General features: G+C 37.4%; 1 protein-coding gene across 2 annotated transcripts in view; it reads right to left on the reverse strand.

Annotated features, from left to right (window-relative positions):
• The window catches only part of ADGRD1 (adhesion G protein-coupled receptor D1), a 437,033-nt gene that overhangs the window by 8,725 nt on the left and 409,627 nt on the right, over window positions 1–18,681 (reverse strand). For both annotated transcript variants that reach the window (XM_023496952.2, XM_031948389.1), the window contains 2 exons: window positions 5,545–5,671; window positions 2,216–2,257 (listed from right to left, as the gene is read on the reverse strand). In XM_023496952.2, coding sequence (XP_023352720.1) covers window positions 2,216–2,257; window positions 5,545–5,671 — 169 coding nt within the window. The remainder of the gene's footprint in view (window positions 1–2,215; window positions 2,258–5,544; window positions 5,672–18,681) is intronic.

Here is an 18,681-nt window from a genome sequence, read left to right on the forward strand (position 1 = left end):
CAAGTTGAGTTTATGGCTACTTTAAAAGAGAAATTGTGTTTTAGATGTCTGATTAAGTATGTCTAATAGGCAGTGATGAGTATGAGACTGACACGTAGCTATGAGAATCATCTGTATGAAGATGATAATGGCCAGGTCACCCAAGCAATGAGATTTGAACTAAGATCTTCCTGACTCAGAATTAGAAACTCTCTATGCTCTAAACCACATAGCAGCAGCTTCTATTCAGGTCATTTGATGACATGACTACTGAGGTCTCTTTCACCGCTAAGTCTGTTTATGAAAGGTCATATTAGCAGTGGACAGCACAATTAAGAGAAACAAAAAATAGAAATCCCTCATAAAGCATTTCCCCTTTAGCTGCAAGTGAAATACCATCCCCAAACTCCATCCTGGGGGACCAAGTACCTCTCTATTCACTGGGGAAACTGGTGATGTTTTTTCTTTATTCATTTTAAGAAGAAAAACAAAGACCACACAGAGATAGTGATATGAGGAATCCTCTTGAAGATTTTTATCAAAGATAATTCCTTCTCTTCAGGTTTATAGAAGGAGCTGAAATATTCAGGTGTTGTTAATGTGGCTCATGGGTCCTCAGAAACCAGCTCTTCAAAGAACAGTAAAATCTCCTGTAATGTTCTCCATTTGGGGACATAGTCATTAACCTGCCCATGTGATGCCATTATAAGTTTATTTGGAAAATCAGGAGTTAGGAGCTGTCATTCTACAGCAGATCAACATGTGGCCTCTTGGGGAAGTGGGAGGGGGTGTCTCTCACAGAGATTCAACCTGAAGCTAGAGAGCTTTCTGCTGGAAGCCAAGTGAGCTAATTCAATTCCAGCCAATTGGATTCAACAAACATTTCTTAACCACCTGCCATGTGTCGGGCCCTGTGTTCAGTGCTTGGAAAAAGAAACAGCCTTCAAAGGGTTTACTAACAATCTGAAGGGGAAGGATAAAGAAGGGGCAAGAGGAGTTGGTTATGGTATGGTTATGTCCCAACAAGGTGAAATGGTGGAGAGACTAAGGGCTTAGGATGAGAAATACCTAAGTTCAAATCCAACCCCAGACTCTTATCAACTGTGGGACTCTTCAGAAATCACTTAACCTTTTGCTTGCTTCTGTTTCCTTATCTGTAAAATGGGGATAATAATAGCATCTCCTTCCCAGGATCATTGTGAGAATAAATGAGATATTATTTGTATAAAGCTTTACAAACTTTAAAATGCCACATAAATGCTGCTGATTATGATCAATGTTATTACTATTGCTGTTATTATTACTATTGCTGTTTGTTGTTATTGTTATACAAAGCATGGTGAAGTACCAGATGTTTATTGTAGGAAACTTAGAGAATCGAAGGTTATCTCTGACAAGCAAAGAAGCTGAATGTCACTTACCTTCTCAAGGCTATTTATAATCTGTTTGATATTGAGCAACTTAACTTCTCTGGCTTCAGCATTCTCATTTCTAAATTGAGGGTGGGGAGGGAAAGGGGAATTATAAAAAGGGCCCCTACAACTCTCTATAATTGAACAACATACTTTCCCTCAGTTTCCACTGCTTAGCCAGTCCTTCCTATAGCCAGGTTGAATTCCTAGCAAACTTTAAAATGAAACTCAGATTCACCTCCTCCAGGAAATCTTCCCTATTCTCCTGGTTAATAATGACCTTCTTCCATAGTTATCACAGACATCAATCTTTTGCCCCTCTCCAAGATATCTATCATGTAATATTGTCAATTCTAGCTTTCCTCATTGATTAAACTAATTAACAATTAGTTTAATTAATACAATAATTAATAATTAGTCTAATAAACTATTAAATTAAGCAGGAACCATGTTTTATCTCAATTCTGTATCAGACCCAATATAGTGCTGTATGCAGTAGGTACATAATAAATGTCTATGGAATTGAACCGAGTGCATAAGCAATGAGTGGATTCCATAGTGGGGATTTTCAGCTTAGATTATTTCCTTCCCCTCTTTTTTCCAGTCTTGGTTCAGTTATCAGGTAAACAGTCGAGGGAGGCATTGCTAAGCAACAAGGACAAAAACTCAACCATCCTCTAGTCCAGGTCTTCTCAGACAGCAAAGAGAATTCAGGAATCCTGGAACAAAATAGCCATGGCCAACCCCAAGTAGGAAATCGTTTCTGAATTCTGTGCTGAAATAAAAAACCAGCTTATTACTACCCATGGGAAGCTCAGACTCACCTCAGAATTCAGGAGACAGTGAAATAGAAAGATGAAAAATCCCTGTGGGGGAGAAAGGATAAGAATACAAAGTTAGCAGCTATTTATACATTTCAGCAAATGAGTATCTAAAAATAGAGAACCCTCTTCAATTCAGGGTCCAGGGGAAAGTCAGGGGGATTTTGAGTCAGAGGACGTGAGCATGAGTGGTAGTTCTCTCACTTACTACTTGTATGACTGGGCAAATCATTTCATTTCTCTAGATGTCATTTTCTTTAGCTGGCAAGTAACAGGGTTGAACTAAATTTCTCTGAGGTCATGTCCAGTTTGACATCTTTGATCCTATAACCAATATTGTTTTTCAGTGAACAGCAGGCTATGTTTAATCATGAATTTCCAGTGCTGGAGCTTGGGACAGGATCATGAGTTTCAAGCTGGAAGGAATCTGTGAGGACATCTGGTCCAATCCTCCTACTTTTCAGATCCTACAAGGGACTGGCCAATGAGGATTCAGCTTTGCGAGTATCTCCGTTGAGTCTACATCTAGAAGCTCCTGGTGATTTAGAATGAAGGGGTCCTGCTGTCCAATTCAGAATATAGGCAAGGAGGAGCAGGTAAGTGGATAGAGCCCCAGCCATGAAGTCAGGAGGCCCTGAGTTCAAACCTGGTCTCAGACCCTTAACACTTCCTGGCTGTGTGACCCTGGGCAAGTCACTTGACCCCAATTGCCTCAGCAAAAAACAAAAACAAAAAAAGAATATAGGCAAGTATTAAAATGTCCATTTCCATCTACTCATTGTATGATCTGTGCATGCAAAAAAGCTTCTCAGATTCAGAATACCTGTCTAGCCTTTCTTTGAATCATCAATGATCAGCAGGGAGCCTGGTACATAGTAGGTACTTAATGAATGCTTATTGACTGACCAATTTCTAAAGGGGGAATAGGAAGAGGGCAAATATATACAATTCTTTTTCCTTCCCTGGTGATGAACAAAATGCTATGAGCCTCTTTGACTGGAGTGAGGAGGGGGACCCTCTCTCACTCAAATTTAGCAAAAGGTCAAAAAGCTGATGATTTTGTTATTGCTGAAGAGCTAGCAGAAACGGATAGAGCAGAATCCTGCTTCCAGCTGCCTATTTTCTCTGACATGAAGCTTATAAGCATCTATTCTTCCTGTCCCCTTTGAGCATATTCTTTCCTGGCACAAGTAAAGGAATACTAGAAATATAATGGATTAAGCTGAGACCTTGTGAGTTGTGAAAGGTAGCTAACTCTAGTGAGGTGCCAGAAGCTATGTGTTTTTTGTCAGGATTTGAAGATAAGGAAGCCTGGTCCACTCTTGTTATTCAGTTATTTCAGTTATGTGTGATGTTTCACTAGCCCATTTGAGGTTTTCTAGGCAAGGATACTGGAGTGCTTCGCCATTTTTTTCCTCAACACATCTTACAGATGAGAAAACTGAGATAAACAGAATTAAAAGTGACTTGCTCAAATCACATAGCAAGTATCCAACTCACATCTTCCTGACTTTAGGCTTGGCTCTCTATCCACTGAACCATTTAGTTGCCCCCAACCCAGCACAGCCCAAATGAATCATCAAGATCAGTTCATCAGTGGATCAACTCTGTATCCAAGAAGCCATGGTTTTTAAGCAAGATGGCAGCTTTGTTCTCCCACCAATCTACATCTGAAAGCGAACTTGAACGTTTATGAGAATCAAATAAACATTAAGCCTCTACTCCCTAGATCACCAAGGTGATGTAGGAGAGGATGTGCCCTCAGGTGATGGGGAAACATGTTTGTATCTCTGTTCTTGCTATATCTTCTCAACAAATAGCCCTATTGCAAAAGTTAATTGATGTTAATTGGCTAAACCATACTATGGGGCTAGTTAATGATATGGAGAAGATATTAGTACTGACAAGTGCTCTGGAGGAAATTTTAGTAAAATGGGGACTTAAGCTTATCACATCAAATAAAAACCCCAAGAGTGTTCTGGAGTACCTCTGATTGTTCTCTGGAAATTCATCAGTAACAACGGGAACTGGCATCATCACCACACTTATGCAATGCCAAAGTATTTTTCATAGATTATCTTATTTTATCTTCACAATAATCCTGAGAGGTAGGTTCTATTATTATTCCCATTTTACAGATGAGGAAATGGAGGCAAACAAGTAAAGTGATTTGTTCATGGTCATAGGACCAGTATATGTTTGAGGCAACATTTGAACTCAGCTCTTCTTAACTCTCAAATGTAGCACTGCATCTATTATGCCATCTGGCTGGCTATGAAGGTAAGTGATAAGGACCCCTTCTCTCCAAAGAGATTTGCTGAACCTTTTGTGATATATTTAAACAATGGATGAGATTCATACAGAATGGATAGTTATTGGAGGGTTGTAATCTGCAGCTTCATAGGGAATATCTATATTCTTGCTATCTCTGGTGCTTTGGAGAATTGAGGGAAGTTTATAAAACAAAGGCAGATGTGTGTCTGTGTAGATATACATACATGAATACACGTGTAGTAAGTGCATTGTATAGCCGTTCAAAGAGAATAATGACCACTATTTAACAGTAACATTGTCAGCTTTAACAATGACCTCTGTCTTAGTCTGTTTAATATTTTGCTTATGCATTTAACTTGCATTAGGAAAGGGCCCTTTGAAGGGACCTTTTCATTATTTGCTTCTAATAGTACAAAATAAAATTTTGAAGTCACCATTCAGGATATCCTGAGTCATGAGATAAAGAGCAAGCAAAGAAAAAAAGAAAAAAAAATTGATTTTCCAAGCACTGTGGGAAACCTGACAATCAGGATTTGTGCATGGATGAGGAAGTAGAGGGGAATTTATAGTTCAGTACTATCTGAAGCAAGAGCTCACCCTACCCCTTACCATCATTTTCAGGGTTATCTGAACTTAACCCAGCCCTTTGCCTGTGCAAAACTACCTTTAATAACTATGACTATGGATTAAGCATGTTATTTCCCCGCTCTCTGAATTTCATTTTTCACTAGATAAAATCAGACTCTGAAGCAATCCAACCTACTCCCCAAAGCCCTGGGTTTGAGATAGTGTGTAATATGACTGTTTCTCTGACCATCTTTTTAGGGAAATGTTAAACCATTTATTTGGTAATTGTTCTGCTATTTTATCTTGGGGGGAGGTGGAGGAAGGACCAAAAGGGGAATCTTGCATAGATGACAGGTTCCTTGGATGTATAAAGGGGTACAAAAGGTCAAGTTAACTCAAATGAAGATACAACTAATCTCCAGACCATGTCTTCTGAGAGCTAACCAATAACTTGATTGTTCCTTCTCACTGAACCCCAGAGATTCACTTACTTGTAAAGAGTTCAACACTGCAAACATGTACTGGAACACGATGGCATGGTTATTCACAGCAAGCACACCAAAAATCCAGGAACTCCCCAGGATGGGCAGGAGGACCGCCACTGCTTTGGCTGTCAACCTGAAAGATGAAATGGGCCATGGGCATTTCATAATAGAGTTGATAGACAGGGTAGCTTTCACAGAGTCATGGCTAACCATCAATTGAGATATTGTCTTTGGGTATCACAGAATCATGGAACAATCACAAATTCCAAAGAAACTGTTGATATACTTCTCTTCTCTTGATTGAGAGATGAGGGACTGTGGGTGTAAAATGATGTATATACTGTCAGATATTCATTGATTATGATGGATTATTTTGCTCAACTTTTTATTTAAATGGAGGAGGGATTGGGAAGAAAACAAGTATTAAGCAATAAAAAAAGGAAGGAAGGAAGGAGAAAAAGAGGGAGGGAGGGAGGAATGGAGGAAAGGAATTAGAAAGGGAGGAAAGGAGAGGAAATGAAGGAAAGGAGGGATGGAAGAAGGGAAGAAGAGAGAGAGGAAAAAGAAAGGACACTAAACCATGATTTAATTGGAATAAGGAAATAGCCTTGCAAAAACTCTGAGTCTGAAACAGGTTAGGAAATTCGAGATCTGAAATTTATAGTCAGATTTAGAGCATTACTTAGAACAGAGATGTCAAAAATTCTGCCTACTATACTCCCCAGTGCAGCTGAACAGATTGAAATGTAATTAGGAAATAATTAATGGAATAAAAATGCAATAAAACCTAGACAATGTTAATTTGAGTGTTTCTAAGTCAACATAAGACCTTCAGGGAGCTTTATGTACCATTTAGTAGCACCTATTTAAATTCTGAACCATTAACATAGACCACTAAGAAATAAATTGATTTATTAAATGAGATTTGAACCCAGAACTTTTTGGTGTGGAAGCCAACTCTCTATCCATTCAGTAGGCCTCTTATTTATACTGCCTCTTAATCCTTGATTGGTTGATTCTATGCTATAATTATCATTTATGATAATAATAAAAATTTGTTTAAAGTAACATTTATAAATGTCAAATACTGACTATAATAAATGTTTATAGTTATTAAATCTTTATAAATATATTAACTATAATAATAAATACCATTTATAAAAACAGTAAATCTTTATAAATATATTAATTATAACAATAAATATTTATAAACATTCAATCTATGGATATATTTGTCTTAATAAATAATATAAATATTATAAAATTTTCTAAATATAATAATATTTATTATGAAGTAGCACCAACAGAGGAAACATATTAACTAGATGGAAGAGAAATTCCACTTTTCTTGGGTAGCCCCACGGGGAAGGACTTAGGGAAAATGGAAAGAAGTTAAGATAACAGGATAGATTGGGCTTCGGCTTCTACATCTCTAAAAGGAGAGCACTATTTGAATGTTAAGTAACGATGATGATGGTGGTGATGGTGGTAGTGGGGCTATTGGTAACACCTCAGTGATGGGAATGATATCCAGTACACATTAAGACCCAATAAAATAAAATGCCCCATGTGCAGTCCAGAATCCAGAGTGAAACTGAGTATCAATTTGACAATTTCAATTCTATATTACAGGTACACAATGCACTTTTTGTAGAATAAATCCCATCATTTAAATGTAATAACTTCTGCTACTGAAAACATTTAAAATATAATCCAATCCTTCCACAAAGTATCTGCTGCAATTCCCCTCCTGAACCTGAGCCATTCTCCTTGAATCATGAAGCTTATCTTCTGACTACCTTCAGTTTTGAATGATTTCTCCTCTCTGAGACCTCTTCTTTCATGCTGCCCAATCATTTTCTATTTTCCTACTCTTCCACTGTCCTTCTAATATTCCAATCTTTTCTGAAAAATAAACATTTTATGCCTGTTTTATCTTTTGGGGTCCAATTTCCATTTCTTCCCTCTCCTTGTGTGTTACTTTAATCATTCAGACATTTAACGTGGATGTTTTGGACTTGTTCTGGACAGCTAAATTTCCCAGAGACCTTTAGATCATTAAGTTTAGCTCAGTTTTCTTTCCATGTGTGTCTCTCTCTCTTTTTGTCTCTCTGTCTCTCTTTCTGTCTCTTCTTTGTCTCTGTCTCCTTCTGGGTCTGTATGTGTGAGTTTCTCTGTCTCTTTGTCTCTAAGTATATGTCTCTGTCTCTATCTCTGTGTCTCTGTCTGTCTGTCTTTGTCTGTCTGTCTCTGTCTCTCTGTGATTCTCTCTGCCTCTGTTTCTCTGTGTCTCTCCCTGTCTGTCTCTCTGTGTCTCTGTTTCTCTCTGTCTCTCTCTCCCCCTTCTCTTTTCAGCTTTCTTTTTCTTGTTTTCTTGAACACAGTCAGTAGCTGATGCCAAAACAGATGGATGATCCCTAACAGCCATTAAGGAAAAAATCACTACTCAAGAGAAGTAAATTGTATTGCTTTTAAGAATGAGGGCCATAACTCACCAATCAATGCTATTGGTTCTGTGGGAAACTAATCCTTTTATAAGGTACTCGGTCTCTGTGTCATTTCCGGCATCCTGTCTGATGCTTGAGACTCATAAACCATCATTAAAGAAATTAAGGAAAAGAGACAGCAAAGTTAAGTATAGAAACTGACTTTTTTTCTGAGTAATTCATTAATGCTTTCCATCTTCCCTCCTAAACAAACAGACTCCTGAATGTGTCTGCCTCCTGAGCTCAGACAGAGTATGGTCTTATTTTATCTAAGGGAGGGAGATATGTTCTATCAGGCAGGGGAAAGGGTATTATATTTATAATATTATAGATTTTTATAATCTATTATATATATAAATATATAGATATTTATAATATTATAGATTTAGAGCTGAAAGGGATGTTAGAAATATACTACAACCCCATCAATTTACAGATAAGATAAGTGGTGCTCTGCACTTGGATCATATAGTATTCAGAGAGCCAATTGTTAAATTTTCAGTGTGACCATTTACATCTCAGGAATCACCAAAACTACAAATCAGGTTTGATTTATTTTTTTATTAGTCATCTGGGCTTAAGAAAGTGATGAAAAAATGCAGATTCGATTTTTAAATGTATCATATCCTTTTTTCTCTCAGAGAGATGATTGTTAAACATTTACCATCAAATTTCTGATTTAACCTAAGTCTTCCTGCCTCTGAGCCTAACACTCCCTGAATACATCATGTGCCTCTTTTACAGATAATTGTGATACACAGCAGTGTAGGAGAAGCATTTTCAAAAAAGTTTTTGCAAAGTCTGAAATAGTTTTCACTTACAAGGGGGATCACAGAAAACAATTTTTGAAGGGCCTAGGATGTCTTAGCCAAACTATATCTGAATAATTATGTTGGCTTCTCAGGCCCCTTTGGATGACCTCCTTTTATTGGATGTATCCAAGAGATTATTAATGGCTTGCTATGGGGGACATAGAGGTGACATATAGCCAGATAGGTACAACTGGATTAAATGATCCCTAGGTCCCTTTTTTTTATTTAATAGGTAATAAGGGAGGACATTATAGATTTGTGAGCCAGAAGAGGAATACATCACAGCTGTAATGGTGGGGCAAAGAGATCATGTGCAGCTAACCTAGAGAGAGAAGTGGACATGAAGAATTATTCATATAATGACATTAATAACTTCTAAATTTCAGTATCCTGACACAAAGCATTAGTTTGGCTACCCTAGTTATGGTTCTTTGCTAACCTAGTCATGGCTCCTTTATACATAATGAAGTTCTGACAACTATATAAAAGTAAGATGGAAAGACCCATTCTGATGTTACCACAATAGACCAAAAATTGTGGCAAAGGGTCCCCACTAGTGTAGTGGCTGTAGGAACTACAAGTAAGAGACAAATATGAGAAATTTTACAAAAGAGGTTCTCATAATTAATCGGATATAAGCTGGAAGAGGTGGAAGGAGGGGAAGTTGATGTTTGTTATTTGTTCTTGGTTATTGTTGTTGATGTTAATCTATGTTTAAGATCATGGAAAGCTCCATGAATCTGCTACATTTTTCATCAAGAAGAAGGAGCTGGGTTAGGAGGAAAAACGAAAAATCTGTCTTGTGGCATTGTGAACAAGAGTAGTCTATTGAAGAAAATCTCCATATCTATCCCCGCCTTTACTGATGAGAGACCCCTTTCAAAATAAATAGGACTTATGAGACAAAGTCCTACTACAGATATCATCATCATCATCATCATCATCATCATCATCATTATTGTTAACTTTCCTCATTAATATTTTAATAGCTACAAGATCAGGTCTTTAAACATCAAAAAGAACAATTCTCCTTCTATTAGATGCTAGCCATAAATATCACATGTATTATTAAGACATATTTCCCCACATTACTGGCTTATTTTTTTGGAGGGGGAAGGGTTAAATTTCCTCTTTCTGTTTTGAAGAGGGAAGAAAGAAAGAACCAGAAGTCAGAACCCAAAAATGAAGGGCAAAGTAAGTATTCTGATGGCATCAATAAGATCTTTTTTTGTTTGTAACCAATTTATCCCAAACATATCTAGTTTGTACACAGTTGGGACTGCATAATCATTGAAAACAAGGACTGCTTTTGAAGTCCCCTATTTTGAGAGGATTACCAGAATTTAATACAGTGCTTGTCACAAAATAGTTGCTTGATACTTGTTGACTTCTTTCCAACTTGATTTGAACTTTCAGATAACTACAGATAGAATCTGTATTTTTGTCCTTTAGCTAATGGAGGATCTCTAATTCCATGCTCCCCACATATTACCAGTGAGTCATAAAATTATTTGGAGTGGCTATGGTCATCTCCCATGGCTTCCCATGAAGAAGTCCAGACCTATTCTTGAAACCCACTTTATCTGGCAGCCATAGAAATGGATGAAGAGGTTCTTGGTAGGATAACTGTTTCAACTGACAATTGTTCACTGCTAATAAATAATCAATGATACTATACTTCAAAAAACCCTAGTCTGTCAGATTCACTGTTTGTTACCAAGCCACACAATCAATAGCGAATCCATGCTTGTGATTATTAGGGGAAATGAACAGGACCCCTGGCCCCAAGTCATGAGGAAACATATTTCCATGGCTTGGTATAAAGGATGAGGGACTCATGGCACAGCAATCAAGTTGCTCAGAAATGCCCAAGGAATCTTCCAGCAGGCTGGGGTCTGGTTCTTGAGAGCGAGTGTATTTACCGGAACCAGTGGGCACACTGTTGATTGACTCACTCTGGTGTTTTATGCCTCATGAAGTGCCAAAGAGAAAATTGTTTCCAGGACAGATAGCAGACAGCCCTGTCCCTTTCGCTTCTCTACCTTTATGTTCCCTTCACTTCTCTACCTTTATGTCCCCGCTCTGTTTGTTCAGCATCAGGATCCAAGATGATACCAAAGCTTTGATTTTCTAATTTAAAGAAAATAATAAAGTGGCACAGTCTTGGAGTATCTGTGTTCCCTTCCCCATTGTGGGCCAGAATATTATTAATTGGAGCTTATCCTTTCCTAAGGAATTGGTCAATGCTACTGTATTTGAGGAACCCTCTTTTTCCCTGTTTTCTCAACTGTAAAAGGGGAGTAATAATATTTAAAGCAGAGTAGCAGTTATTAGTCTGTGTCCATAGATAGATTTCATGATCTTCAATGGAAAACAAATTACATATTTATTTTCATTCACCACCAACTGAAATTTAATATTGTCTTTAATTATTTTAAAATATTCTGAAAAGGGGCCCATTGATTTCACCAGACTGCCAAAGGGGTCTGTGACACATAAAAAAGATTAAGAACTCTTGAGTGATAGCATGAAGAAGAGGTTGACTTTATAGTCAAGAAGGTCTGAGTTCAAGTTATAACTTTGATAAATTATGGCTGTGTGGCCATGGATAAGTCACATAATCTGTCCCTGCCCTAGACAATTCTTTAAGACCAGAAGCTACAATTAGTGGGCAGTGAGAGACATTTAAAAAAGCATCAATAAATATTTTGAAATGAATAGAAGATTAAAAGTATAGAAAAGGAATACAGACAAATGTGTTGGTTTTGCATCTCCCTTATTAAATTACATGTAGTCAGATCTATCTATATACATTATATGTATAGATATATAAAGTTGTGGTAATAATCATCAAGTTCATAATAAAAAAGAATTTTTTTTCAAAGAAAAAAAGACTAGAAACCACAGTGAAAGGCTGAATAATCACCACGGGAAGGTACCATATGGGAAATGCCCTATACAAAATTAAACATTCAGAGAGAAAAAAAATGTACACTATCAGTATTGTATTTAGTAATTGTTGGGCTTTAAAAAAAAATAATACCAAACCACTGGGGGAAGACATAAAATAATCCCTAGGGAGAGTAGAGATAGACCTTCAAATATTGGGGGGAGAAGGAGTTGGTTCCCAGAAATCAGAAAGATAGGAAAATAGCCAGCAGGGAAGAGAGTCAGAAAATAATTTCACTGGAGTGTCACTTCTAGGAAGAGAAAACATACCATACATACTATAGTTCTAGTAACTTTTTGCTTTACCAATTTCATATTGTTAACAAGATGCCAAGTAAGCTATTTCTTTGCTACTGAAGAACTTTATCAAGGACTGCTAAATAACAGTGACTTGATGCAAAAGCCCAGTGACCTCTATCTTGCTTATGACTTTGTACTCTACATACATCACTGAGCTATTGTGAAAAAAGCATTTTGCAAATCATTAAGGGTTATAAAAACATTATTTATCATTATTGCTTTCCCTAGCTATACATAATGGGGCAACACTACAAGATGGCACCCCAAAATTAGTACAAAATATCTCTCTAATTGACCAGAACAAGAGATGGACTTTTTCACTGGTCAGCTTAATGCACTGGCTGGATAACTTCTGGGATTCTGCAGATGTGTCCTGCTGGGTTAAAGGGCCAATGTCATGGGGAGCAAGCTATTCACCTTACAGAGAGCAGACACAACACACTTTCAATTGATGCATGAGGTTAGGGCAGCTCAGCCCTCGTTAGCTTTAATTAGAGTTGTGTGGCTAAATCCCCATGCATCAATTTGAAGCTACAGCCTGCAACAAGGCTTATCACATTATATGTGATTGGTTTGCTTAGGAGCATGAGTATTATTTTAGCAGGAATTCTCTTCCTCTAACCAATTTATTTATGACTCTAAATTTTTACAGAATCTGACATAGGGGTATTTTGTCAAAGAGAAAGCCTGTGGATTCTTTCTGTCCCCAAAGAATTAAAGCATAAATGTACCAAGCTGCCTGTGCTTTGCAAGATCTTCTGAAGCTAGAAGCAATGGATAGTCCCCAGTACAAATATGAAGACAACAGTCACTTATTTGATATCTACTGTGTACAGAGTATCCCTCTTTCTAATGGGAAAATACTGAAGGAATAATGGAAAATCAAGATTTCAGAATGAAGGTCAGGAGTTGGGGAAAACTCAGAAGCCAACAAATCCAAACCTTACCCAATCTGAAATTTCCTAGAATAGCATGTTCAAAAAATGAATCAATTAGCCATTAATTGAAGAACACTAATGAGAGGAAAGCACTTCTTCCCAACACAACTCACGCCACTTTTCGATATCATACTGTACTATACTTGATGGAAAGTTTTTCCTGATATCCAACCTACATTTACCTATCTCCAATTCCCAGTAATTATTTATAATTACATCCCTCTGGAGCCAATATGAATAAGGATCATCACTCTTCTTGGTATAACAGTTCTCGGCAGGCTTGAAGATGCGATCATATCTTTTCCTTTACTCGTTTTCCAGAGTAAATCTTCATAATTCCTTTAATCAGAATACCACAACAATTCACAACAGCACCATGACCTTTCACATCATTTTCTTTCAGACTCTGATGGAAACTGCCTAGAAACATGAACCTAAGAACCTTGGGAATAGTAATGGTTCCAAATCAGTGTCCCCAGGTATCATTCCAGGAAGCCCTCCCAAGGAAACTATCCTTGCAAGTGCTACAGATACTGAAGACCTAGAAGAGGTAGCTAGGTGGCAAGGTAAATATAATCCTGGGCCTGGATTCAAGAAGGCATGAGTTCAAATCCAGCCACACTCACAAACTAGGCAAGCCACTTAATCCTGCCTTAGTTTCCTCAGTTGTAAAATGGGGATTATAATAGGACCTATTTCCAAGTGCTTTGATGATGATAAAATGACATAGTTGTAAAGCACTTACCACAGAGTCTGGCACCTGAAAGGTGCTTAATAAATGCTTGTTTCTTTTCTTCCTCTTTTCCTCTCAAAGTCCTGGGCACTATCCAATTGTGCAGCATGAGAAACTAATATGATTTTATCAGTTCAAATGACAGTAAGGAAGAAGCATTGCCATCTGCTTTATCATTGTATTCTAAAAAACTATTGGATCTTTTCATCTGACTTGATGCTGAAATATTCCATATATATTGCCTCCCTCCTTCAAACGTAAGCTCTTTGAGAACTGAGACTCTCTTATCTGTCTATTTGAGTCCCCAGCATTTAGCCGGTGCTTTTCATATAGTAACGGCTGAATAAATTCTTTATTCTTTCATTCAATTCTGAGATGGTACTACATCTAGACCCTTTACTTGACCATGCTACTTACCTTCCTTTGGATACTCTAGCTTGTTTATGATTTCCCTAACATGTAGCGCCCACAACTGAACCCCAGTGTGTTAACCTGAAGGCAAGGGACGCTGCTTCCCTGGGATCTAATGCAAAGGTTGAAATAGAGAACTTTGGGGTTTGTTGCAACTTTAAAATTCTAAAAATCTGATCATATGGACAACACATCAAGGGACCAACTGTATAAAGATCCTCTCCCTACAACCACATGTGTCTGGCATTATAAGAATGATTTTCCCCACTCATATATCTTGTAAAGCTATGATTAAAAAAAAAAAAAAAAGAATAACTTTCAGTTAATCTGAGAACAACCAAGACCAACTTCATTCTGACTTATCTCCAAGGAGTCTCTTTTCTTGGGGAGCTGAAACAATGTCTTCTTAATGTGGGGTTAATTGTTATCAAATACATGTGAGTAAATAGATGAATTTGAGGGCACTTAAATAATATTAAATAGCCTAGTGGGGCAAGTAGTTCTAAATGTCTTTCCCAGACAGCTGCTATTTGCTTTTTACAGTTTTCTACAATTATGAGCTATTTAGGGTATGGAGCTAAAAGTATTTTAGGGAAAGGAACAACAGAAGATCAACTGAAGAACTATGATTTTTGTCTAAACAGCATGATATTTTGGAAAGACTGTTGGATTTGGGCACAATCAAGCTGAGTGTGAATCTTGGCTGTTATTTACTGTCTGTGTGATTTTGGGCAAATCGGTTTACTTCTTGGGTCTTTCATTTCCTCACTTATATAATAGATTGGATAATCCTCTCTAGTTCTAGGTTCTCTAGCTCAAAATTTGTGATCATCAGATCCTATTCAATGTTTCAGTAATCCCACATTTGGATTAGAGTAAGAAGGATAAGACACTGATCTAGATTTAAAGTCAGAGGACCAGGATTTCAATTGTGTTTTGCTTGTTGTACGGCCATGGACAGCTCCTTTAATCTATCTGGGACTTGGCATCTTAATCCATGAAAAAGTGGGGGAGGATAAGGAGAGAATGGACCAGAAAGATATCAGGCTTCTCAGCTGCCAGCTTTAAGTCTCTGAAACTATAACACTAAGCCCTTTGGTTTTTGTCCTCAGCACATTTCTGCATTTGAAATTTGAGCTTATATTGCCCACTTCCCTCAATTTTACCTCCATCAGAAGCTCAAGTCCTCCCCAAATCCTTTGAAAGGACCCTATCCCCTTCTAATAGCCAGTGAAAGACACAAAACAAAACCCTATGCAATAGAACTCATTTAAATCCTTGCTTAAAAAACTGGAAGGACATATTCCCTCCAGGCATTATGGGAATCACTCCTGATCAGGTTACCATATGCTCAGAGTGAATATTTTAAATTAAATTATCTCTAATTATCATTTTAATTAAGATGCTGATTTATTTCCCTGAAAAGCACCTTCCTCCTCACCTTTGGTCTTAAATGTGTTTCTCCACTAAGCCAGGGCCCAGATTTTCTTCTGGAAGACCCAAATGTCTTCTATTCTATCTGACACTTTTATTTGTCTCTAAATTGTACTTAAACCCCCAAGTACAATAATTGGGCTTTCAACATAGTGTGGTTGTCTTTCCAGGTATGGATGTCACTTTATTCCCTGACTTATTTTCCTAGGCAAAGCTCTATCACTAAGGGAATATATGCAAATAGGCCCAAGATTGCTTAGCAACCTGAGAGCCTTCTCTGGAGACCAACGTCAGGGCTAGAAACACAGCCTGTTTGCCTAAATGTTTGCTCTCTGAATTGGGATGACTTAAATATTTGTCTTATTATGTGGTTTAAAGATGACACACTCTTCTGTCATTTTATTACTAGGACCAGGGCTATGAGGGCAGCAGATGCTCCTAGAGTTTTAAGTCAAATGTTGAAAAATGTTTAACATGATTGTACATGTATAACCTCTATCAGATTCCTTGCTGTCTAGGGGAGTGGGGAGGGAAGTGAGTGAGAAAGAAAAATTTAGAAATCGAAATCTTACGATAAATAATACTGCAAATTATCTTTATATGTAATTGGAGAAAAATAATGTAAAGTGAAGAAAAATAAATAAAAACAAGAAAAATAAATTAAAAATAAAAAGAAGTTTTAAATCATCAAGATTTACCTTAAAATTTAGTCTTCTCTGATCTGTGCCCCGATGAATGATGAGTACATAATGAATGAGGGTAAGAAAATGAATCATAGATATGGATCTCCCTGGCTGGAATTTCCCTCTCCTAATGTCAGGAATTAGAATCCCCCAGTGATTCATAAAACCATAAATGAGCACTTTGGGATCTTACACGAGTTCATTTTATGAGAAAAGGGAAATAAGCCAGATGACTCCACTCAGCTTTCCCATTGTAATCCTAACTAATTTAAGCAAAGTCCTGGGTCATCTGGAAGACTACCTAAAAGGTAAAGCCACTGTATTGATTCCCTTGTCTCCCCAGAAGGATGCTTTCTATCAAAGTGGTCAGGGAAGGCAATAGGAAGTTACCCATGTCCCTATTGATCCATCAAGTTTTCAGTTCATAACACTGATTATTTGCAAAGCACTTGCAACCTTTTTTTTGCAATTATTACTCTACGAGTAACTATGCTTCATACTCCTGCTGACACATTCTACGTTCCAGCCAAACTATATGCTGACTGATTCCCCATACTTAATATTCTATATCCCACTTCTATATCTTTGCTAATCATAATTTCTATTTAATTATTTCCTAATAATCCTTTTCATTTTTAACATTTGTTTTTAAAACTTTTGAGTTCTGAATTCAACCTTTCCATCCCATCCCTCCTCCATCCATTGAAAAGGGAGGATATGATATCAATTATACATGCTTCCAGGCCTTCGTAAAGGCTGTTTCCCCAAGCCTAGAATACTCACATTCTGCATTTTTGCTTTTGGAATGTGAAACTCCCTTCAAGTGTCAGCTCATCTACTATATCCTATATGAGACCTTTCCTGATCACCCCAGTTCTTGACACCTATACATACCCACCCACATACCAAAAAAAAAAAACTTTGCATTTACTATTTTTCTATTAATTAAAGCTTTTTATTTATAGAGCATATGCTTGGGTAATTTTTCCAACACTGACCCTTGCAAAACCTTTTGTCTTTGCATTTACTGTTAATACACTTTGTGTTTATTATCTGTGTATATGTGTTATTCCTCCATTAGAGCATAAGGTCCTTGAGGGCAGGGACTGCTTCCTTTTTATCTTTATCTCTATCCCCAGGACCCAGTACATTGCCTAACACAAAGGAGACATTTGAGAACTGTAGCTGAATGAATGAATACAAGAGTCAAATGATGGTGCTCAAAACCAGAGAGGAAAAGAAATAGTTCAGCCTTACAAATAAATCTTTCATTTCTCCACATAGAAGTATTTCATAATGAGCCATACTCTGCTGGCAACTTTATCGATTCATGCTCCATTATATCCCGATGCATTAACGGCCATGGGGTACATCCAACTTACAACTAAGCACTTTGCATTTATAGATGAGACTTGGCCAATGGATTTTATACAGCATCAGAGCATGTCCTTCCCAACAGATGCCTCATCTGTCTCTCTCAGAGGGGGACCAGACAGCCGTACGTGATGGTGGATGGGGCTGGGGAGGTGCTCAAGGAGAGTAGGGCACCATCTTAAAAAGTGGTATTTCCGTTCTAGGGATGCAAGATTTTTGTAATCATAAGGCCCCTGATATTACGGAAATGTAACAGTGAGAGTAGATGGGAATGGAGGGGAGGCTTCTAGCTTGTCCCCTAGTATCCATATATGGGACGATAACCCCAAATGCTTCCAAAATGTAGTTATAAACTCTGCTTTATTTCAATGTGATTCTCCAGAGGTCATAAGCTCTCTGCCTCTGAATTAAAGAATAGTGGGATGAAATGGGCCATTTGGATTGGCAGAATGATTGCTTAAAGCTTTCATCTGATTTATTAAAAAAAAAAAATAGAAAAACAGAATAAATCCTCTCTTACTTTACTTTGAGCTTAACTTACTTTCCAGATTGTTTCATCTCGCCACTAACTGTGTTGCCCATTTAGGTATGACTTCATCCTGAGGCCTACTAATATATTGATGAGTTCCTGCCTATCATTTTGTGAGGAACCCCAGTCATGTTGCTCACTTCATTACTAGCTGAACTCACTTTCTGAACTGTTTCACCTTTATATCAGTTGCATTTTCCCCTTTAGGTGTCCCCCTCCCACAGTTCCCCTTTATATTTTGTCTTCCCTGTTACTATATAAGCTCCTTAAAAATATCAGCCATCCTTGATCAACTGTGAGGGATTTGGCTCTTTGATTCAAGACAACTCCAACAGACTTGGGATAGAAAATATTATCCACATCCAGAGAGAGAACTATGGAAAATGAATATGGATTTAAGCATACTATTTTTACCTTTTTGTTTATTTGTTTATATTTTCTTTCTTGTGGTTTTCTCCATTTTGATCTGTTTTGTTTTGCACAACATGACAAAT

The sequence above is a fragment of the Sarcophilus harrisii genome, chromosome 1 (genome assembly GCF_902635505.1).
Source record: "Sarcophilus harrisii chromosome 1, mSarHar1.11, whole genome shotgun sequence".
Classification (NCBI taxonomy): Eukaryota; Metazoa; Chordata; class Mammalia; order Dasyuromorphia; family Dasyuridae; genus Sarcophilus; species Sarcophilus harrisii.